Below are 22,586 nucleotides of genomic sequence, written 5' to 3' on the forward strand. Positions count from 1 at the left end.
TCCGGCATCTGAAAGACAAAGGCTTACCTACTCTTCGTGCACTCCGGAGGTCTTCACACTGCATTCCGGCATCTGAAAGACAAAAGCTTACCAACTCTTCGCACGCTCCGGAGGCCTTCGGCGCTGCATCCCGCATCAGAAAGACAAAACAAGGTGCGTTTAAAGACATTGGGGAACTTTAATACTCACGTGCCATTACTCCTTTCCACATCTAACCCAGTGGGTATTCCGGCACCCTGCAGCCGCTCCGAACTTGTACCTGCAAAATAAAAAGACAGTTAGAGCGCATCGTGAAGCAGGCAACAAGCGCTTACTTACGTGCTTCCAGGCGCTTCTATTCATCACACGGGCTCCATCTTCAACTCACTTCAGCCCGCCATCCGCCATCGCCGGAACCCTGCAAAACAAGAAACATCATTACTAAAGACTTTAAAGACATTAGAATTACTCGAAACTTACCGTTCGTGCAGTAAACGACGGACAGCAGTCCTCTGAAGTCAAGAGGCCTGCTCCCCTTATGCAGTGAAGAAACTGGTCACAGCACCCTGCCCCGAGGCAGATGGAGAGCACGGCGTTCACTTACCTAAGGTGAGAGCGTTAACCTTTGGGGTTCTACAGGAGAAGAGAAAGGGAAGAAGAGAGAAACATTCAATAACCCAGTTCCTTAATCCCATATTTTCTATCTGCAGACGTCTTACCCTTCGAGTCAGACATACAGTGCACAGAGGTCCAGCCCAAAGAGCCAGCCGTGTGTTACACATCACCTTTGAAGATATGGTATACGCCCAGTCAAGACCGGCGCCTCTACGGGAATCAGGTGAGCGTTACACCTTCGGAGACCTAACACATAGTCACTGACTCACTGGCTTGTGGGAAGGAGCACTCTCCAACCCCTCCTTGATTAGGGCCAATGGACCTCTAACCGGATGACCATAGAGAAGCTCAAAGGGGCTGAAGCCAACCCCTCCTTGAGGGACTTCTCTATAAGCAAAAAGAAGGCATGGAAGTGAAAGGTCCCACTTTCTTCTAAGGGGTTCTTCTAAAGCACCTATCATGCTCTTCATTGTTCTATTAAACCTCTCCACCAACCCATTGGTTTGAGGATGGTAGGCTGTTGAGAACCCGTAGGTCACTCCAGTTTTTCCACATGCTTGCATGTAGTGGGACATAAAATTTGGATCCTGTCTGAGATAACCTCCTTAGGAAAACCAACCCTGGTAAAAATACCAAGGAGGGCCTTAGCCACTGCTCGAGCAGTAACGGTCCTCACAGGTATGGCTTCAGGTTACCTGGTAGCATGGTCTACCACAACCAATATAAATCGGTTGCCTGAAGATGTGGGAGGATCTAAGGGACCAACAATGTCGATTCCTACCCTCTCAAAAGGGACTCCCACCACTGGGAGAGGCACCTAAGGTGCCACGTTCTTGGCTCCACTCTTGCCAGAAGTTTGACAAGTGTGACGGCTTCTACAGAACTTATCTACATCAGACCCCATCTTGGGCCAGTAGAAATAAACTTTAATAAACCAAGGAAAGGATTTCTCTTTAAGTGACCAGCCAAAGGGATCTCATGGGCTAACTGTAGAAACTGAGGTTGCACCTCCTGAGGCACTACAAGTCTTCTGTAGTCTCCTGGGGTAGACTCAATAGGTTCACTGTAGAGGAGGCCATCCTCCCAGTACAACCTGTGCTTCCCTGGCTCTTGTCCTTCCAGCTGGGAAGAGTAGGACACTCTGTTTGACCTCTGCTGAAGTCTGCCCTACAGTGGCAACCTTCTGCAATCAAAGTCTGCAGCTCAGGATGGTCTTCAGGATCCAGATCTCCAACAGGGGGGACCGTCCAAGAGAAAATCGTCCCCTGATTCGACGGATATTTTCCCGGCAGAAAGCATCCGATACATCATAGATGTTCGAGGTCCAGTTCGCAAGAAGAGTAAGAAATGGTGTCACAGGTCCTCGTCCTCATCTTCCTCTCCCGAAAAAAAACCTCGACTCCAGCCGATTGGGAAAACGTCCGTTTAAAAATTGTTTCAGAGGCAAGCTCCTCCGAATACACAGCTCAAGGAGTCAGGAAAATGTAGCCACCCCTCCTTGTCCGACTAGACCAGAACGGAATCTTGTGTGCATCTCCTTCTCGCGCGCCTAACAGCCTGGGAAAAGAGGCTCCTTGATGAAAGTCAAAGGCGTTTTCATTGACTCATAAGAAATAGCCTGGTCCTTCCTTCCTGAGGTAGTCCTCCAAGGACAGCAAGCCAGCCAATCACCTTTGGGTGTATTCCTGTAACCAAGGAGACTAAGCACAGGGACTTTCGGGAAACTCCCTCGCTTCTTGCCCTGCCAGACACGCTGGAGCCATAGGCGGGCTTCACCTGTGAATCCTGCCAAACACAAAACAAAGGAACCAAACCTGGTTTGGTGCGCAGAGTAAATCTCAAGAAGGACCTTGCCAACAAGAAATGGCAAAAAAGACGACGGCCCATTTTGACAAAATGGGCACCCATAGGTGCAATACTGCAGCTGCAAATGCAGCCTGTGGTAAAAACGCACAATGTTAGGAAAAAGTAAATCACTGCCACCAGCCATTAATTGTAGAAATGTAAAAGACGGTAGACAAGGGGGATACTAAGTAACCTCTCCAGCACTCTATGTAAGATAGCGTGTGCTGGTTTATGGCCATTGCATCAAATCCCTTGCATCGAGTTGCCTTTCCATCTAAATACTTTGCATCGAATGCCCTTAAAAATCCACCTAAACCACAATTAACCCTTTACACCCCAAAACATGCATTCGATGCACATTTTTTAGATGTAAAAAATTTGATGCAAATGCATTTGTTGGTCTGGCTTTCGATGCAATGACCAGATACCGTATGTGCTGGGTCTACAAAGAGAAAAAGGTAAGTAAAGTCAATTTCACTTTACTACTCTTGGAAACAGTAGTTTATCCAACAGAAGGTATTTAAACCTTAGAGAAATCCAAAGGACTTCTCTGTGACACTGCACTGAGGGTGCTTTGTGTAAGAATACAAAAAGATGATGCCTATGGAGTTTGTCAGACTCCAAAACCAAATGAAACACAGGGTTCAAATCAAAGAAAAATACCTGAGAGAGTGGGGAAAAAGGTTTCACTCTCTACAAGATTCAAATTTTAAAGTCCAGCAAAAAAGCTGGGGGTCTCTAAGGTAGAAGGGAATTAACTCAAAATTAAGAATTCTCCCTAACACCGCCCTCTGTAAGCTTTGAATAGCCACCGTCACCTCGGAACTCGTGTCTTCAAACACTCTTATTCTGTGCTCAGCCTCTCAAAGCCGACTACAATCTTTCTCTATCCTCTTCTGTATTCGATCCATTTTGTATTCCATGCCGTCTAGTTTAGTCATCACTGCCACCGCTACAAATCCACTTTTCATTTCAGCAAGTACTAGGCTTACCTCAAGGGCTGCCCCCCAGGAGTCACGGATGTTCTCCCATGCGGACCAGGCTCTGACGTAGTCTCGCTCCCGGTGGGTCTAGGCGAGGCCTTTGTGCCCCCGTGCAGAGCCAGTCCCGCCTTCATGTTTCTCCTTGCCATTCAATGTTGTCCCCTAATATCCACCAGTGGTGAGTGGTCTCTCCGAGCTCAGCAATCCCCAGCCACTGTCGTCACCCACCATTCCGCCCTGTATGATGTATAAACTGGTCAACCACCATGCTGCTTCTTATGTGGAAAACACAACCTGTACCTGCAGGCGAACTCCTATACCGCCCTTCACGCTCTTCCAGTCTAGTAGAGTAGGCCACCCGTAGCTGGGCACTCAATGGGGTACCGAAAAGAAAACATTGTCCCGGGAACCACCCTCGTGATAGGTTGTGAGGAGGGAATGCTGAGTAGCGCAGAACTGGCTGGTCGCCCTCTGCCACCAGACCCCTGGAGTCTGTGTCCTAATTGCCTCCCCTTGCGTTGCACTGCAGCTACTACGATGCCCCCTCCTCACTGTGCCACCAGTCTCCCTCCAGCGGCGGGCTCTCCACCTCCACACAGCTTCAGCGCTGAGGCCCCCTCATGGGACCCCCAGCGCTCACCAGAGTCTCAATATACCGCTTCCAGCAGTCCACAGGGGCGAGATCCAGGGGGAGAGCCCACTGGTCTGCAGAGTCTCCACCCCTGCCATATCCACACCAGTCCAAGCCCCTAGAGAGCTTTAATAGTCTGTAAGCACATTCACAATTAACTGAAGAAAGGGAAAAAGAGCCCAGGAAGACAGGAAGGCACCTAATGTACAGATTAGCTACGCTTGTGCCAGTACTTCTAGGCTCTGGGTTAGAGAAAAACAATGTGCTCAGCAGATTTTAGCATTCCTGTGCAGGGGCATGTTTAGAGAAGCTTCTGAAGCGGTGATTTTGTGAATCTTTACCGCATTCAGAATGAAAACTCGGAAATGAGAGCAAAACGACCAAGATGGCATTTTGAGGCCGCGATAGTGCAGTTCAATGTGTATGTACATGCGTAGGCCAACATTATAATGCAAAATTGATAGGTTTTTACAAACCCTCCTTTTGGCATAAGCCAACACATTGCTAGTATTATGTGACCATGTATCATCATCCTCATCAGAACAACCAGAGTCATCACTGTCCTCTATATTGATAGCCATAAACTGTTTGATAGCGACATCCTGCATGATCAAGGCATTAGTTATATTCACAGGAAGATGAGGACAGGTTTTAGCTTGATCAGAGATCTAGAACAGCAGTCACCTAGTGCAGAACCTAGAATGGCCAAGTATTGTATGCAGCAGCAGAAAAATAGAATTACCCCAATAATATCCATTTTCCAACCCCAAGTTCTAAGCAGGTTCCATGTCTATTTCTCAATGTCCCAATCCCCTTCGGGAACGTGAACTTTAGTACTTTATATATGTAATCTTTTGATCGCTTGAAACACAGTAGGGGAGGAGTCGGGTACGTACACACAACACGCGGACCCGATCATTTTGTATACACCACCACATTCAGCTAACATGACGTCTAAAACCATTCTATTCTGAAGAGCCAATGATCTTAATTGCTCTTTGTTCCAACGTCATGTTAAACAGTATGTCCGTAGTTTCATTGATGGTGTTCTCTAACACTGTAGCCAAACTCCTAATATCCCGTGAATTTATGATTTGGCCCCAAAAAGGAACCATGGCTTTTGCTACATCTCCCAATACCTGGAGGGCAGTATCATCATCATCATCTATTCCCCTCCGAGGGTGATGCTTCAGTATGTCTGCAGTGGATGTGACATAAACTCCTGGCAGTAGTATCCCCAGATAACAAGTTCCCTTCCAATCTTTAGGTAACCGTGGATAGGCTTCCTTCCTACAAACCAATTAAATGGGTCCCCCAATGTATAAGGGTCTATTTCCGTTTACCAGAACAGCAGTGTTTAAACATTTATCATACACGCCCATATACTGGGAACCTTCTTTCCGTAAACACAATGGAACTATGTCTGGATCATGAGTAATGGTGTAGGATGGAGGAATTGATTCCCTGTTTCCTACCAGTGACATTCTAAATGAGATCAAAGACAGAACATCCTAGAGGTAACAACACTAGTCTGTCAAATTCATTGATGTTCCATCAAAGTTACCAGTGGCACTATCGTTCCACTTACTAAAGAATAGGGCTCGAAAAGATGCATAGCAAGAAGTCGATAGTGGAAGTGGATAGATGTACCATCCCAGACCTTTCTCACCATGTTGTGGTAGGTGAGAACATACCCAGCATTTAGTTTTGTTCAGGATTGCATGAGTAGCATTCATTATCTGTATGAGTATTATCATGATGACCTTCTCAGGGTTTCAGATCAAGGGGACGAAGAGTGTGAGAGTGTACGAAGAGAGGAGACAAAGTAATGCTGACAGTAGACCGTAGTACACTACGCGGATGTCAACCCTCCAAGTACCATAATACAGGTATTAATGTGATCGCGACACAAGCTACAATTGCGATTATTATCAACTTCTCTTTCGTGAACCATAGCCCTCTAGATATGGGCTTTCCAGTGGCAATGCTTTCCTTGTCCTCGATTCTACGTGCCCCAAATATAGGCATAGTTTTCAGTGTCCGTTAAGAAGCCTCACTGAAACAAGCTTTATAAGTTCATCCGTAGGTGGCACTTGACCACATGGTCGATCTTGCTTGTAGTCTTCTTCTTGCCCTTCCCACTTGAACTCCTTGAACCGTCTTTAGGGGGATTGGAGGAAAGGACGTGGTTTCTTGTGGGTGCAGTATACAAACTACACTTTCCTAATCTATGAAAATGTAATTCCCTAACTATTTCCGTGGACAAAGGTTTTCCTTGTGACTCCAGGTACAGAGTGGTCGGTGAACAAAGGAACAGAATCTGAAGAAAGTGAAGAATTCTCGAGTTGTTCGGCTCAATTTTTCTTTGGATCAGAAGGGGTGTCCTTGTTCAAAGGCACATTGGCGTAATCAGGATCATCAACCCCCTCCTAGACCCATTTGTCGCATGGTAAAGGCAAGGGCACTAGTTTCAGGTGTGCCGCATGGATCCAGTGGTGTTTGCTGTCAACTCGAACAGCCGTCTGAGTAGCCAGTAGCACCTGATAGGGTCCTTTCCAACAAGCTGCAAGACAGGACTTCCTCTTGTAGTCCTTTTATTAAGACTAAGGCACTCATTACAAGATGGACGGTAAGGGTTAACGGTCACCGGTAACGAGTCCGGTGCCGTTAAACCCCTACCACCCTATTCCGAGTTCCCTTTGCGGGTTGGTACTTTAACGCCTACTTTTAGCAGGCGTTAAACCAACCCGCAAAGGAACTTTAAAGGTAATTACGGTACCGTAATTACCGCCTTCCCCATTCCCATTGAGCCCTATGGGGGCAAAAATGGGAATGGGGAAGGGCCCTGGTGAATGGGGAATTACCGGTCCCTCTAACCTTGGAATGGACCGGTAATTACTCCATTCACCAGGCCGGATTTGGGACGAGTTTGGAGGTAACCATGGAGCTATTAGCTCCATGGTTTCCTCCAAACTTGGAATGAGGGCCTAAGTCCCCAAGTCGAATACGTTGACCCGGTCATTCTTATTTCTCGGCAAAGCTGCTTGAACCTGTTGGTGAATCAAATGCATGTTTTGAGTCAATTGATCACAGTAGTCGATTATTTACGGGTACTCTATTTCACATAGTTTTTAGGTCTAGGTGCGTTCCATATATTAGCAGGTCTCCCCATGACGATTTCATAGGGAGAAAGTCAGTTCTATGCTGAGCCGCTGTCCTCATTGACTGTAAGGCTAATGGTAAGGCGTTAGGCCATTTCAGTTTACTATGTGTGCACACCTTTGCTAGTTTTTTCTTAAGGATACCATTATGACGTTCCACTAAACCGGCACTCTGTGGACCCCTTGCTGAATGAAATCACTTATCTATTTGTAGCGCCTTGCATACCTGTAGTATGATAGCCGCTATAAAATGTGGTCCATTATCGGACTAAATTACTCTGGTAATCCAAATCTAGGGAACTACTCTTTTAGCATTACTTTTGCAGTGTACAGGACAGTGTTCTCTCAACAGGAAAGCTTCAACCCATTTACTAAAGGCACATATCACTACTAACACATACGTATAGTTTTGGCATCGCTCCATCTCGATGAAGTCAAATGAATCGCTTCAAATGGCATAGTGGGAGGTCGAAAACCCTTTCCTCCTGTACACCGTGGGTGTCAATGTGGAAATGTTCTGCTGCGCGAGCGAGAACCTCATTTAGGAGGGGTTGGTTATCGACCGGGGAGTCGGTAACCGGGCATTGGCTGGCTTAATCAAAAGTGAAAAATTTGGAATACATTGCCTCCAATATGAAGCCATGCCGATAAATGCCCTAACTTCTTTCTGTGTATTTGGAACAGTCACGCCAGAGATGCTTTGTATATGTTAAGGTGCAAGTCGCCTACCCTCCTTCGACAGGAGATAGCCTAAATCGGCGACCTCATGTTGACAATGTTGGAACTTCTTCAAAGAGGCTTGATGGCCATGCTCGGCTATATGCTTCAACAACAAAACAGTGCCCTCCTTGCAAGCGTCCTCGGAATCTGCAGCAATAAGGTCATCAATGTGCAAGTGGAAGGCAATTCAAGCATATAGTTGTTCCTTAAGGGCTCTGCTCTAAATACTAGGACTCTCGGTGTACCCTTGTGGTATTAGTGTGAAAGTAAGAGCGTCCTCCCAGGGAAAACGCACACCAATATCTACTGTCCAGGTGTATGGGTATACTAAAGAATGCGTTCTTCAAGTCGATGGTAGTGATGTCAGGGACAATGATAAACTGGCGCTACTACCTTGTTAATTGCGTGGACATCAATAACAAAACGATAGGGTAAAGTATCATCACCTTTCTTATAAACAGGCAAAACCGGACTATTACATGTACTACCAGAAATCTTTTAAGTGCTTGTTCACCTTCAACAGAAGTTATACTGCGGAATGCGTGGTAACGGAATACCAGATTTTAATACTATTTGTACTGGTTCAACATTCAGTATCCCTACATCGTTGTCGTTTACTGCCCATAAATGCATAGGCACTTGTTGTAATTCACTCGTTAAAGGCAAAGTCATGCATTGTGAAGTCAAATTCAGCTTGGATGAAATGGTCAAATACACTACATCTGGCGAGCAGTAAATCACTGCATTCAATTTCTTTAACAAATTGAACCCCAGTAGATTGTCACCACAATTTGTAGTCAATAAAAATGGACATGAGTCAGTGAATGGACCCAAAGCTATTGGCACCGGTCGAGAAACCGGACTTACTACTGGAGTACCAGAAAACCCTACAGAAACATTCTTGCCTGACAGTGGACTATCTGGAACCCACAGATGGTCAATGGAGCACTTCTGTGCTCCGGTATCTACTAGAAAAACATGTGCCCTATTTTGACTTTCATTTCTATGTAGGGTCCTTTCTGGTCAATAGGAATAGGTTCTAGACTCTGCCTCGGGCTGTCCTAGCGAAACAAAACATCGTCTCATGGGAAATCTTCAGTGAAATAGGAGTGTGAATTGGTGTCAAAAGTGTTCGTGTTACCAGTACTCTGTTGCTGACCTCCCTGATTACCCGCATTGCTATCCTACTGTTGGTTCTGAGCAAACGGATTCCTATTTGGACCGGGCATGCCATTGCGTGCTCTCGCTCTTCTACCGATCGTACCATTCGCTGCTCTCTGCTGGAGGGTTGGGCACTGTGCCCTCCAGTGACCCTCTTGCCTGCAATAGGCACATTGGTTCATATGTACAGGCCCTGTTTGCAGTATGAACTGGCCTCTCGGTTGTGCATTCCCACCCCGTGCTTCTCTTGCGATCTGTTGCAAAAGTACCCTAGTCTTTAAATCTCCCCTTTTTCTTTTCCATTTTCTCTTTCTCTTTATTTACTTTGTTCTCGTAATACTGAGCCATATGTAAAACTTCAGATTGCGACTTAGCCTGCCATGCACTTTCAGAAGCAGTGATCTGTGACTGAATGTCTGGCAATAATCCTTGCACAAATTTGTCAACCATCAATCTCTTTCCAGGTTCTGTACTTAAATCTTGGCCACTAAAATCTGAAAACACTTGTTCAAATATATTGAAAAACTCGGTTGCTCCCTCGGTCTTTCCTTGCATGCATGAGGTTCATTTATCCCAAATAATTCTTTACTCGGGCACTAAAGGTTTAAGCTTAGTCACTATGTGGTTTGGTAACATTAATATGTTCTGCAGCGGTTTTTCTCCAGCTTTCCTAGAACTATCAGCTAGTTCCAATGCAACCCAAGTATTGCCCATTGTAGCTTGATCATCTACGGTCCTTATTTGCTTCCATAAATCTGTGGGTAAAATTACAGGGAATAAGTCGGTCACCTAAAGTGAAAACCGACAAATTCAGAACTGATACTATTTCTTTGTAGAATCCTGTAGGATTCTTTCTAATGTCTGGAATAGACTTTTTAAGAGTGTTTGTTTAATTCCTTCCGTGAAAACGGAACATGAACAAACTGTGAAATATAACGGGCTGGAATAGTTGTGGCAGGTGCTCCCCCCTACAGCAGGCATCTCTCCCTTTCGTACAAGAGTTGGAGGAACCTCTCTCATAGGCAATTGTATAGTGGGAAATTCAGAAAGTTTATTCAGGAGTAAAGCCACATCGAGTGACCATGAAGTTAGCGTGGTGTCGGCATAAAACGCGCGTTTGTAAATTACCATAATGTCAGCGGGACAACACAATTTTCTTTTCAAACATTCATCATGTAAATAGTCTACCATAACTTGTAATACCTTTCTCCACATAGGGGGAGAATATTGGCTGAACGTGACATGAACTTCAATAGGCCAATTGGAGGCATCTGAGATCCATCTAAGAGCGTCTTGTGTGCATATGCGTATTTCCTCACTGTTTTCGACGGAGGCAAAAATATTTTCTGCACATACGATGGTTGCTGTGTACACTCGTCTAATGCTATTTGGTGCAAACGATCTAGTTCATGTTTAAAGAAAAATAATTTTGATAAATGGTCACGTACTTTCAGCGCGGTATATCTAGTACAAGACCAATTCAAATCCTGCAATTCCTGTGGTACAGCTGAATCAGTTAGATCACCCCAAACCTCAGCTAAATATAATTCCATCTGTTCTATCAATATTTTCTGTTCAGGAATAACCCCATGGTCTGATAGAGAATGCGTAGTCGCTGCTTCATCACCCCCTTCTATGTATTTTTCTGCCCAATCTCGTAATTTCACATCTACCCGTACGTGGACGACTTGTTGATCAGGGCTTATTCTCTGGAACAATCGCATAATCATATCAGTCGCACCTGCAACTTCCTCCACGAGCTGGGCTTCTCCACGAACTTCAAGAAGTACCACTTGACACCTTCACAGAAGCTACAATTTATTGGAGCAGTCCTGGTTTCGGCCTCTGGAAGAGCTTCGCCAGCCGAGTTAAGGGCTCAACATCTCTTGCAGTGCCTAACCTCTCACAGCCTACGACTTCCTAAGGTCCTCAGCCTCATGGCATCCTGCATTTTTGTGGTGGCAGAAGCCCGTCTGAGAATAAGATCCCGTCAGTGGGCGCTCATCCCAATGGTCTCAATTCTCTGGCAGAATGACAGACCTTTTTCAGGTCCCGACAGGTCACCAAGGATCTTCTGTGGTGGGCCAGCCGAGAGAATGTGTTTTGGCAACCATGACCAGAGATGGGTCATGACAGACGGCTTCCTGACAGGATGGGGAGCACACATGGGACCTTTCAATAAGCGGACACTGGTCTCAGTCGGAGTCCAGACTCCACATCAACCTGTTAGAGCTAAGGGCAATCAGACTAGCGACGATGGCCTTCCTGCCCTCAATACGGGGGAGAAGTGTCATTGCTCCAGATTGCTCCAGATTAGGCCAGGAGAACATAGTACCAGGACCTTCTGGAAATGGCCATCTGCCCTCCAATTGGTCTTCCTCAAAGAGAGGACTTACACTTGCAAGTAGGAGGTTGCCTTCTTCACCCAGCGATCAGGACTCTCAATCTTTGCACCTGGTGTCTGAAAGCTTGATGTACAAAGATTGTGACCTTCCGGAAGACGTAATGAAGGTGTTGCTTTCGGCTAGAAGACCAGCAACTAAATCCCTGTAGCGCTACCGTTGGAATATGTTTCGCAGCTGGTGCAGAGAAAAGAAACATGATCCTTTCATGTGTAAATCTCCACATGTTTTATCTTTTCTGCTCCTTCTGACCCTCTGGATGAGGGATTGTACTTCAAGGTGCCGTTAGTGGTACAATTTCTTAAGGGCCTAACAAGTGCCATCATGGGATTTAAATCTAGTACTAAAATGCCTTATGGGAGCTCCATTTCAGCCCTTGCATTCATGTCCTAAGGATGAACACCATGAAAAGGCCTTTTTGGTAGCCATCACCTCTGCCCGCAGGGTAAGTGACCTTCAAGCACGGCCTTCCAAACCACCATTCACAACCTTTTCGAAGGACAGGGTGTTTTTAAGAGTACAGTCATCTTTCCTTCCGAAAGGGTATTAAGCTACTACATTACACGAACGGCAAGTGTTCGTCATGATGACCTGCTCTTCATTGGCTACGTTGGTAACACTTAGAAAATTGTACTTGTTGCATTGATTCACATCTAGAAGGCGCCCACTGTGATAATACTGTATTTATTTTGCCTGCGCCGCACACATAGAAACTGTTCTTGCTGCATTGCTTCACATCTAAAAGTGCCCACTGAGACAGTACTGTAAGTTATTAACCTGTCCCACACACTTAAATTGTTCTTGTTAGCTTGATTCACATCTAGAAGGTGCCCACTGATATTACTGTGATTTAGGTGCATGTGCCGCTCACTTAGAATTTGTTCCTGCTACATTGAATCAAATCTAGAAAGTGTCCACTGTGACATTGTTCTTGTCAGATTGACTCGCACCTAGAAAGTTATATTGACTGTCATCCAGAAAGTGTCCACTGAGATAATACTGTAATTTACTTGCCTGTCCCTCACACTTTGAAACTGTTCTTGGTAGATTGATTCACATCTAGAAAGTGCCCTCTGAGATGGCTCTGTGATTCACCTGCCTGTGCCGCACATTTAGAATTGCTCTTGCTAGCTCAATTCACAAATAGAATGTGCCCTCTGAGATAGTGCTATGATTTGCCTGTGGTTTAGGCGCTGCTACTACATCTAGACTTCCATCCTACTGTTGCCCTCTTTGGCCCTCTCCCACTGCTCTTGTGTCCAGAATCTATACGCAGGTTGAACATCCAAGGCCACTGCATCTACTGTTACTAGTACATCAATCTCTAGGTGCTGCCCTTAACCCCCCACCCCCTCACCCCCTGGGATGGAGATCCCAGTTCAACATCTACACCCTCTCATACCCGTCTGGATCCCTAGCCTCCCTATACCATACCCCCTCCCGCCCCACCACGGCTCACAACCCGCACTCTAGCACCCAACTTCACGGCTCCCCCTTTATCCCTCACCTGATCGCAAACCATGACCCCTCCCCCCTGTACAACAATAGACCCGGACGCCAACCCTCCCCCCACACTCTCCTATCATCATCCCTCGTCCAACTCTAAGATCAGAGGAGCACTCTGGCGTGCCAAACACCTGCCTCCTCAAACACTCACCCCCCACTCCTCATCCCACCCAAACATATCGACTTCCACTCTCCGTCTGACCTCTATTGAGAACATCCTGATACACCACGCCCATTATCAAACTCCCAAGCCGGAGGAGCCACATATTCCAGTTGGAAGAACGTTACCATGGGTAAGTAACTTGTTCCTCTTTCTGCTACTTCCACCACTGTACACCATGAGACGCACGTGCAGGCTGGCTGCCGAAATGGGTGAGGTTCTGTTATCATGTTTACATGAAAGCCCATCTACTTATTTGTTTTTCTTTTTCAGTGTTCGATGAAAGGAAACTGGTTTTATTGTGTCTTACGAAGTATAATTGTAAAATATGGTTGGAAAAACAAAAAAGAAAATAAGCCACATAGGTTTTCCAAAAAGGGTTTATTTTACAAACAAGAAGTGTGTTCTCTCTGAATAAGTTTAAAGGTCCCACAGAGTTCAGTGTTTATGAATTTAATGATACCGATAATGGAGAACTGGCATTACAAGTAAGTACATTTTCCCTTTGCAACAAGTTCAGGAAATAACTTAATTCAGATTTCCAATACATTCCTACTATTGCTCATTTGTATTGTATAGTATTGTTGTAGTCATTTATATAGTGCCTTTTCCCATTACTATGGTCTCAACCCGCGTGTGATGGGGAATGCGCTCTGGGACCGTAGTTCATAGTATAGGAAATTCTCAGAAAAAGCTTAGCCTGTGTATGTGCATTTGGCTAACATGAGGAATTTGGTGGGCCACCAGTAAGCAACCAAAGAGATCAGGCGTGTGGACGATTGCTACGGGATGTCAGGAGAGTGCGTAAGTGCAAGAGACTTTGTGTCCAGCTTTGTTTCTGCGATGAATGCACATTATTGTCTGGATCCCTGTAGCCTGAAGTTAAATGCCTGTGGGTAACACTAATATAGGTATTTGATTGAAGACTGTTTATGCAGTCAGGCACTTTACACATTTCGAGTTGGTGAATCTGATCTCTCCCCTTCAAGAATCACTTAATTATGAAATAGTTGGTAATCTGAATGTTTGTTTTGTCTGCTTCACGTAGGGTTTGCTTCCTTGTTATAATATGTATTTGACATATTTCTTTCATTTAAAGGAGTCAAGCCTGCTTCTGCTGTAGTTTCTGGGCGTAAAGATCGGAAATATGCAAAACTGATGGGTCTTGGAAGAAGAAAAAGGTAAGATTTGATTAGTGAAAGACAAAGTGTTGGGAGATTTTTTGGGCAAAAGTGGAGTTATTAAAGAGGAAAAGCGATCTGGATTGCAAACTATAGTTCTAGGACAGGGGTCTAACATTTGGTCCTACAGCTGATTGGACTGAAACTCAAATGCGCACTAGCCAGCTTAGACAATGGTGACGGACCTTATGAGTTGTAGTTCAAAACATCTGGAAAGCCACAGGATGCAGACCGGTTTAGGGTTCCTAAGCAGCGTTTTGTTTTCCATTGGCCTCTCACTGTCTGACATATATAATGGTAAATAAGTTCTGTTAAGTTTCATTTTCGAAACTGGGAAAAAAAAAAAAGGAAAAATTGTTACTTATGTATAGCTTTTATATTTCAATATTGAGTATTTATATTTTCCCATTTTAAATGTTAGGGAGAATTCTCAGAAATGTGCTAATTCCCTCCACCAGAGACCCCCAGTAGCTTTGCTGTATTTTGAGGACTTGATTTGTTTACCTGGAGAGAGTGAGACCCTTTTTTCCCTACTCTCTCATGTATTTTATTGTGATTTTGAATTCTGTTTCTTTTTGGTTGTGGAATCTGACATAGGCATCATCTTTTACATTGTGTCACACAGCACCTTCAGTGCATTGGCACAGGGAAGTCTTTCAGATTTCCCAAAGGTTTAAATACCTTCTATTGGATAAACTACTGTTTCCAAGAGCAGTAAAGTGAAATTGGCTTTCCTTACATTTGTAACGTTCTAGACCCAGCACACACTATCTTACAATAGGGTGCTGGAGGGGTTACCTAGTATCCCCTCTGTCTAGCTTCTCATGTAACATTTTTATGTTAGCCTTTCTCACTGAATGGCTGGTGGCAGTGGTTTCGTTTTAACTACCGTAGTCTGCATTTACCGCGGGCTGCGTTGGCTGCTGCAGTAGAGCACCCAAGGGTGCCACTTTTGTCAAAATGGCCTTAGTCGTCTTTTTTCGCCATTTCCTTATGGAAAGGTCCTTCTTGAGATTTACTCTGCGCGCCAAACCAGGTTTCGTCCCATTGTTTGCTTTGCCTTTGGCAGGATTCACGAGTGAAACCCGCCTCTGGCTCCAGGGTGTCTGGGGTAGGCAGGAAGTGAGGGAGGTGCCCGGAACTCCCTGTGCTTAATCTCCTAGGAGACCCAAATGCACTCTGTGGTGATTGGCCGGCTGACTGTCCGGCAAGGACAGCCACCCTGGAATGAATGGGTGACAACTGAATTAAAGGCAAGGCTTTTGGCTTGGAAGGCAGAGTAGACCCTTGGACGAAGGAACAGAAGAAGAACTTGAAGAGGACGGCTGCTGCAACTCCTGGACCGTTTTTGCCCGGTGAAGCCCTGCTGCTGTGCTGAAACTCCAAATTCGTATCGACAGAGAAGCCCCTGCAAGGACGACTTCTCCCTTGGAGTTAGTCCGACCAATCAACTCCAAAGTAAGCCGCCCGACATCCATCTCGGTGCTGGTTGAATTTCCACAGAGTTGCTGCTGGAAACCGTATAGCCAGGGACAGGAACACCAGATTGTGTGCATTGCTTTTAAGCTGGCCTAGAACTCCAGGAAGATCCTCCGGACTCCCAGGATGCAGGACTGACCGAGTCTGAGCCCCCTCAACAGAGTGTGGGAACCCTGAAGCAAGGAAAGTCCATCTTGACAGCCAGGAACCTCAGTGTTGCTATTTGCGGTAGACGCGAGGAGCTGAAAGACTGAACAGCCACTGAATTGAAGATTGCCGGTTGTGAGCGGTGACCGTCCCATTGCAGTGCAGGAAGAGTCCTTCTTGTCTACACGACTGAGGCCCACGAACAGTGAGATCTGCAGAGCTGCACAGGAACAGAAGTCATCTGCTGCACTTTTTCTTCAATACAAAGGTACTGTAAAAAGTCTGAGAGAACTTACCTCTCACTGTAGAGTTGCTTGCATCTTCTACTACTCACAAGTCTAATCAGCTTGTGGCCCTACAAAGACTTCTAAAACACTTTGCAAAGACTCTCTGCTTACCTACAAAGAAGTGCTTCAGCTCATCTAGACTTTTGCCTATTGACTTTGGCTTAGCCTCTTCCACTGAATGACTCTTATTGGAGGATCTGAAAGTATTTGCCTGCTTAAGAATATTTGTGGTCTCTTGTATGTTCTGAATAATCTTTTCCTTTGACTTGCACCCTAGCAATTGAAGTCACCTGAGGGTGTAGGTAGTTTCTGTGTGCCACCCTAAAAGTGTATCTACTGATTTAGAGATCTTAAGAGTGTGTATTTCATGAAGTGTATTTGAGTTTGTTATATTGCTCCCTTCTGAATAAGGCTCATTCTAAGTGACTGATACACTCAAGGTTTCTTGAATAAACAATTATTAATGTAAGAGTTTATTTGAATACTGGTCAATGTGAATCTCTGTGTAACTCCACTACAGCTCACATTGACCCCTTTTGAGATAAGCCTGGCTGCTCAACACGCTACCAAAACTGTAGTACAGGCTTATACCAAAGGTTGGGTTTCCTATACCTGTAGTCAGTTGTTTGTAGTGTTCCCAGAGGGTACTGCATACAAACTTTGCCTAACACTTGTACAGCAGTAAAGTAGTCTAAAATGTTCGACTCTAGAACATCCAACTGAATGTACCGCTCTTACTCATAGTCAGACATGGTGGGCAGCCTCTTTCAAAAGGGCGCTATAAGGGCAGCGGAGGGTTTTGTCAGCAACATGCTTCAGCAGAATAGTCCACGGGATATCTTGCCTATGCTGTCTTGATATAAGCATTTAAGAATACACCAAACTGTGAAGTAGAATACTTTTAAAGTTAATGTGTAAATGTCTGTTTGCTTACATTGTATAGCAACTAGGGGTGTACTTGCATTAACAACTGTGACAGATGGCCTCAAGAGTACCCCAAGTCTCAAAGACGGTTCAACGGTTTTTGTTAGGTTAGCAAAGTCTTAGGGGAGTTTTCCTGAAGTCCTACTGCTAGTAAGACTTTAGTAAGCTATCCCAGTGGTTTGTAGATCCCCAACTCTTCGTTATAGGCATGTACTAGCTCAGGACCTTGGTAGTGTGGCAGAGCAGTCAGGCTTATCTTAATAGGAAGATGTGAGCTGTGGGTAAGTACACTGAATCTTAGCTAGACAGGTACAACAAAGAAGCGCTTACACATATATTTATATAAAAGATATATATGTATTCTCCAGCATGGGGTCTGGCATGGATTCACAAGCTCATGAATATTTCCTGTCGTCAGTCTGGGAATCCTCAGTAAAAGAAAAATGTTTCACTTTCACTTACAAACTCTATTTCTCCTTTAAACCAATCACTGTCCTGTGGGTCATACTGCCCCATCCACTCTATTTAAGCCCCTCCTCTGGCAGCCATTTTCAGATGTTTACTGCACGCTTCAGTGTTGGGAGACCTCGAGTTTACTCTGCAAGCTACTTCTACGTTTTTTCGTGTTTTCGATGGAAAAAGGGTTCTATTTTTATTCCAAAAGAGCCTGTGTGCTCTCTTCCCTATCTGCCAAAAGTGGGGGATCTGTTGTCTGTGAATTTTGGTGTCCCTCAAGCGTGAAGATTGTCGAAAAGGCCATCAGGCCTACTTCGCGCCCTCTGACCATGACGGAGGGAAGGTCCCTCTTCAAGCCCTGCACCAAATGCGAGCTGCGGAACGTGTTTGTGGAAGACGAGCACCTGCAATGCCTCTACTGCCTACATCCAGACCATGAGGAGGGGGAGTGTGACATATGCATCGGGTTCTCAAAGGAGACGAGGGACAGGCAAAGTAGACTGGCGGCATGGCTTAACGTTGGGGCCTCTGCCCCATGCTCCGAGCAGGGTCATGCCTCACCCAGGACTGGCCGGTCCAAGGTGCGGTCTTCTAAATTCTTTGACGGCGCCTCATCTGTGGGGGCCCAAGACATGGCTAAGAACCGCAAATCTGAGTCCTCCCGGTTTGCCGCAGAAGCGGGTCCCAAGGTGGATAGGGTGCTATCAACCTCACCCTCCACCTCCATTGCCAGTCAGCAATCAAGCTCCTCCCCGAAAAGGAAATTACCCAGGCAAAACTGTAGAAGTATGAGAAGCCGTGGATGGAGAAGAAAATGGCAGAAATGGCCAAGCAGGTCCACTCGACACAGGTGAAAACTTCGTTGATGATAGAGTTAGCGGCTGCTGCCATCACAACTGCTAAGGCAGCACCCGCAGCACAGATTGTATCCCTGCCCCCAAGGTGCAACACCAGAAAGGGGGTGGGGGAGGCCCCGAAACAGTCCTCGCAGGCCGTGGCCCAAGCCATGGAGGTCTCGTCCGAGGAACAGGAGTCCTTGCACACACTTTACAAGGATGTGGAAGAGGACTGCAGCAACAATATGATATGGCATTTGTAACGCACCCATACACACAGCACACAACGACACAGTAGGGCCTAGTTTTCTGATGTCACCAGCTCAGCCGAGGGACGTGTCTCTGGACATTCTGTCAACCCGGCACACCTTGGTGTCAGAGATCCAGAAGAGGATCCCCCCAAGGTCCCCGTTCAGCCTCCAGCGAAGAAGAGGCATCATCCGACGTCCCCATTTCAGCCTCCACATCCGCGTTGGGACCCCTAACCCCAAGCCGACCCAGACACGGGACCGGATCCGGCCACGACTACGGACGGCGACGACGAAGATATTGTCGCAGCGGACAGTGGTCTCCTCATTTCGATGCTCCACCTAGTGTCCCCACGGGACGAGGTGGGAGGCTCAAAGGAAAACTATCATGGCGGTGCCCCTTCTGGAAGATGTGTTGGAAGAGGGCGTGGCTTCATGAAGAACCCCGGCATGGCTCCAGCCAAACAGGATAGGGTGCAGAAGAAGTATCGGGTGCCGGACTCCGCACCTAAGTGCTTGAGGTCGCAACCATCAGCAGATTTGGTGGTATCAACATCCGCAAGGAAGCGATCGGCTAACCAGTCCTCATCTTCGGTCCCTCTGGACAGCACAGGGCAAGAGGATGCACGCCATGGGAAGGAAAGTGATAACACTGCGGCGTCCACTATCAAGGCAGCCAGCGCACAGGCAATCCTAGCTAGGTACGACAGGGAGCTGTGGTACAAGCTGGGGCGTATTCTGGAGTTCCCCTCAGACGATGAGAGGATGGAGGCAATCGCTCTTTTCCAGGAAGGTGAAGTAGCATCTGATCACGCCATCACAGTGGCGTTGGATATTGCCGACACAGGATCAGGCAGATGGAGAACAGTGTTTACCTTCGTCGCCAAGGCTGGATAAAGGCCACGATTTTCTGGCAGGAGTTTCACGCGAAGGTGCTGGACATGCCCTTTGACAGAGAGAACTTGTTTGGAAAAGTTGTTGACGAGTCCCTGCAGGCCATCAAGGTGAATACAGAGACGGCCCATTCCCTTGGCACACTCCAGCAGCATCGCTCTTCTTTTTCGCTCCTCCAGTGGAAAGTCGAGCAGGTCTGCCAAAGGTTTCTCCTCTTCGTACCATCATCCCTCCAGATCCACTACTCAGTAAGCCTACAGACGCCATTCCCAGGTCTACGGTAGCGGAGGACAGCGTCGCCCACAGGGCAGGACGCCGGCTCCGAAGCAGGCCGGGATGTCGGGCCCCCACGCACGCACCCCAGTGGGAGGTCAGCTGACTAGGTACGCCGGCGAGTGGAGGAAGATAACCACCGACGGATGGGTGCTGGACGCTCTCGCCCAGGAGCACACCCTGGAGTTACAACACAGGTGTCCGCAGATCCCTCTGATTACCCGTCAGGAACAGCACATCCCCCAGCTCCTGGATTTGATACGGGCCATGCTGCGAAAATGGGCCATCGAGCTAGTTCCACAACGACTCTGGCGCTCCGGAGTCTATTCCAGATACTTCCTGTCAGAAAGAAGAATGGGGCTGGAGTGTTACGCTCACCTGGTTCCCACAGGGGCGTCGATCGGACCCGGACAGCTGCGGTCTCCACCAACGTTATGCGTAGTGAAGAGATGACAGTCTGGACTGGCCCGCCTAATCTTGTCTGCTGGACTCGTAGAAGTATTCTCCTGCAAGTGGAGAAAGGGATTTAGCCACCCGTGGACTTTAGTGATGGCCCTTCCAACTGTTCTTGTTCTCCCCACTAATCCCCTCCGATATCCCCTCTTGGTAACCTCACCTTATGTTTTTAAATGATGAGCTCTCCATCCTGCATGGCATGCAGGGGCGCGTAGATACCAGTTACTTCACTGGTTTGAAGGTACTGGAGGAGTTCCGGAGGAAAATTGTCTCCAGTGTCTATAAAGTTCAAAGAGTTCAATATGTCCGATGTTCACTCTTGTTCCATTCCCTTGTTAGGTTGCAGCTGGGTCCAAAAGAATATTGCCTGGAGGCAGCTGATGGCGTTCAGGTAAGAGTCTGTATTACCAAACACTGTCCGGTAAAAGTTGCATGAGTTTAACTTGCTGTTTTCTCTCCCTTTATATGTGCGGCATAGAAAGATGCGGCGAATTAAAGGATAATACCTCCGGTTGTAAAGCAGGTAAGCCTATGGTGGCAAGAGATTGTCTTTGTTGGTTTTCTCGGCTCACCTTGTTGTTCCTTTTGTTTTCCCCTCCAGGTCCTGGGTTTCGACGAAGAAAATGATGGAGGCAGCGCCGAGTTAAAAGATGCGGTGGACTGGTGAGTATAACGCGGTGCTGCTGCTGGCGAAGCGACGCGTGCTGAAATAATGTCCTTTCCAGGCTCGGAGATGTGCTGGGTCCGGAATCAGGTAAAGAATCAAATAATGTCCATTATCTAACCTCTTCTCCTTTCTTTTCCTTTTGTCTAGGAGCTCTGAAGACTGGATGCTGACTTGCAGACACGGTGAGAGTTAGGCTGCTGGATGCAGAATAACACGAAGCATGAGCTGCTGTTCGGGCGTGGTTTAAATAGCCTGCAAAGTAGTCCCAGGTAAGAAGATCCCCAGAACCACACCCGAGTAAAAAATAGTCCCTGTAGTAAAATAGTCCCAATCGGGCCTCACGTTGGCTTGGACTCATTTGCAGCATGGTCTGCATAAGGTAAGTAAAGTCTATGAGCCTGGCGCCTATGGCGCCAGGACTGATTTCTATGATGAGCCTGGTGCCTAAGGGGCCAGGACTGAATCCAAACAACCCCCAGCCGGGGCTGTTGGGGTTTTAATGAGTATCTGGATGCCTGCTCCCGGGGCTGATGGACTCGATCAGGATGCCCGGGGGTAGGCATCATGACATGGAGGCCCATCCTAGACCTGCAACTTCTGAACAAATACTTAGTGTCAAAAGTTCAGGATGGCCACTTTGCAACACATGCCCGGCCAACTGGAGGAAGGAGACTTCTTGATGTCGCTGGACCTGGAGGACACCTAATTCCACGTCCCCATTCACAAGAAATATCTGAAGCTTTTGTGTTTTGTAGTGCAAGGTCAGCACTACCAGTTCAAGACTCTACCTTTCAGATTGAAGTCGGCCCCCAAAGTGTTCCCAAAATGCCTAGCACCGGTGGCTGCCCATCTATGTCTAGGGGGCACACACGTATTCCCGTACCTCGACGACTGTCTCATGCGGGCTTGCTCGGGAGATTTGACCATCAGACACACAGACCACCGTCCAGCTGCTGGCGGCTCCGGGATTCTCCATCAACTATCCGAAGTCCTGCTTAACACCATCACAGAATGCGCTGTTCCTAGGAGACAGACTCAATACGGTGTCCTGCTTGGCGTCCCCATCGGAAGAGAGGGTACCAGCCATTCAATGGAAGGTGCATCGGCTGTCGTCGAAGACAGCCACAGTGCGGGTCATCAAGTCTTTGCTCGGCATGTTGTCGTCCTGCATCTCCCTCATCCGGCTCTGCTGGTTGCAAATATGACCTCTTCAGGAGTTCCTGGATGCTCGCTGGATACAGGTGTTTGGATGCTTCGTGGACGACGAGTTCCGTCGGGCGATAAGGTGGTGGGGTGTCCGCTCCAACATCGCCTGGGGTTTCAAAACCCTGCATACCAGGAGACGGTCACCACAGACGCTTCCCTTGAAGGCTGGGGAGCCCACACTGGACGTCTGCACGACAGGCCTGAGGCTGCCAGAGGAAAGGATCTCCATATCAACTGGCAGCGTTCTGGGCTCGCAAGTCATTCTTTCAGTCTCTGAAGAGCAAGGGGGTGAGAAGCTTCACGGACAACACCACCATGTTCTACATCAGGAAACAGGGGTTACTCAAACGCCAGCGCTCGCCAAGGAAG

The 22,586-nt window shown here is 47.0% G+C and overlaps 1 protein-coding gene across 2 annotated transcripts in view; it reads left to right on the forward strand.

Moving 5' to 3' along the window:
• NPAT (nuclear protein, coactivator of histone transcription) overlaps positions 1 to 22,586 on the forward strand; it is a 1,036,854-nt gene that overhangs the window by 327,638 nt on the left and 686,630 nt on the right. For both annotated transcript variants that reach the window (XM_069640444.1, XM_069640445.1), the window contains exon 7: positions 14,263 to 14,344. In XM_069640444.1, coding sequence (XP_069496545.1) covers positions 14,263 to 14,344 — 82 coding nt within the window. The remainder of the gene's footprint in view (positions 1 to 14,262; positions 14,345 to 22,586) is intronic.

Source organism: Ambystoma mexicanum, chromosome 7q (assembly GCF_040938575.1).
Source record: "Ambystoma mexicanum isolate Mex_15411 chromosome 7q, UKY_AmexF1_1, whole genome shotgun sequence".
Classification (NCBI taxonomy): Eukaryota; Metazoa; Chordata; class Amphibia; order Caudata; family Ambystomatidae; genus Ambystoma; species Ambystoma mexicanum.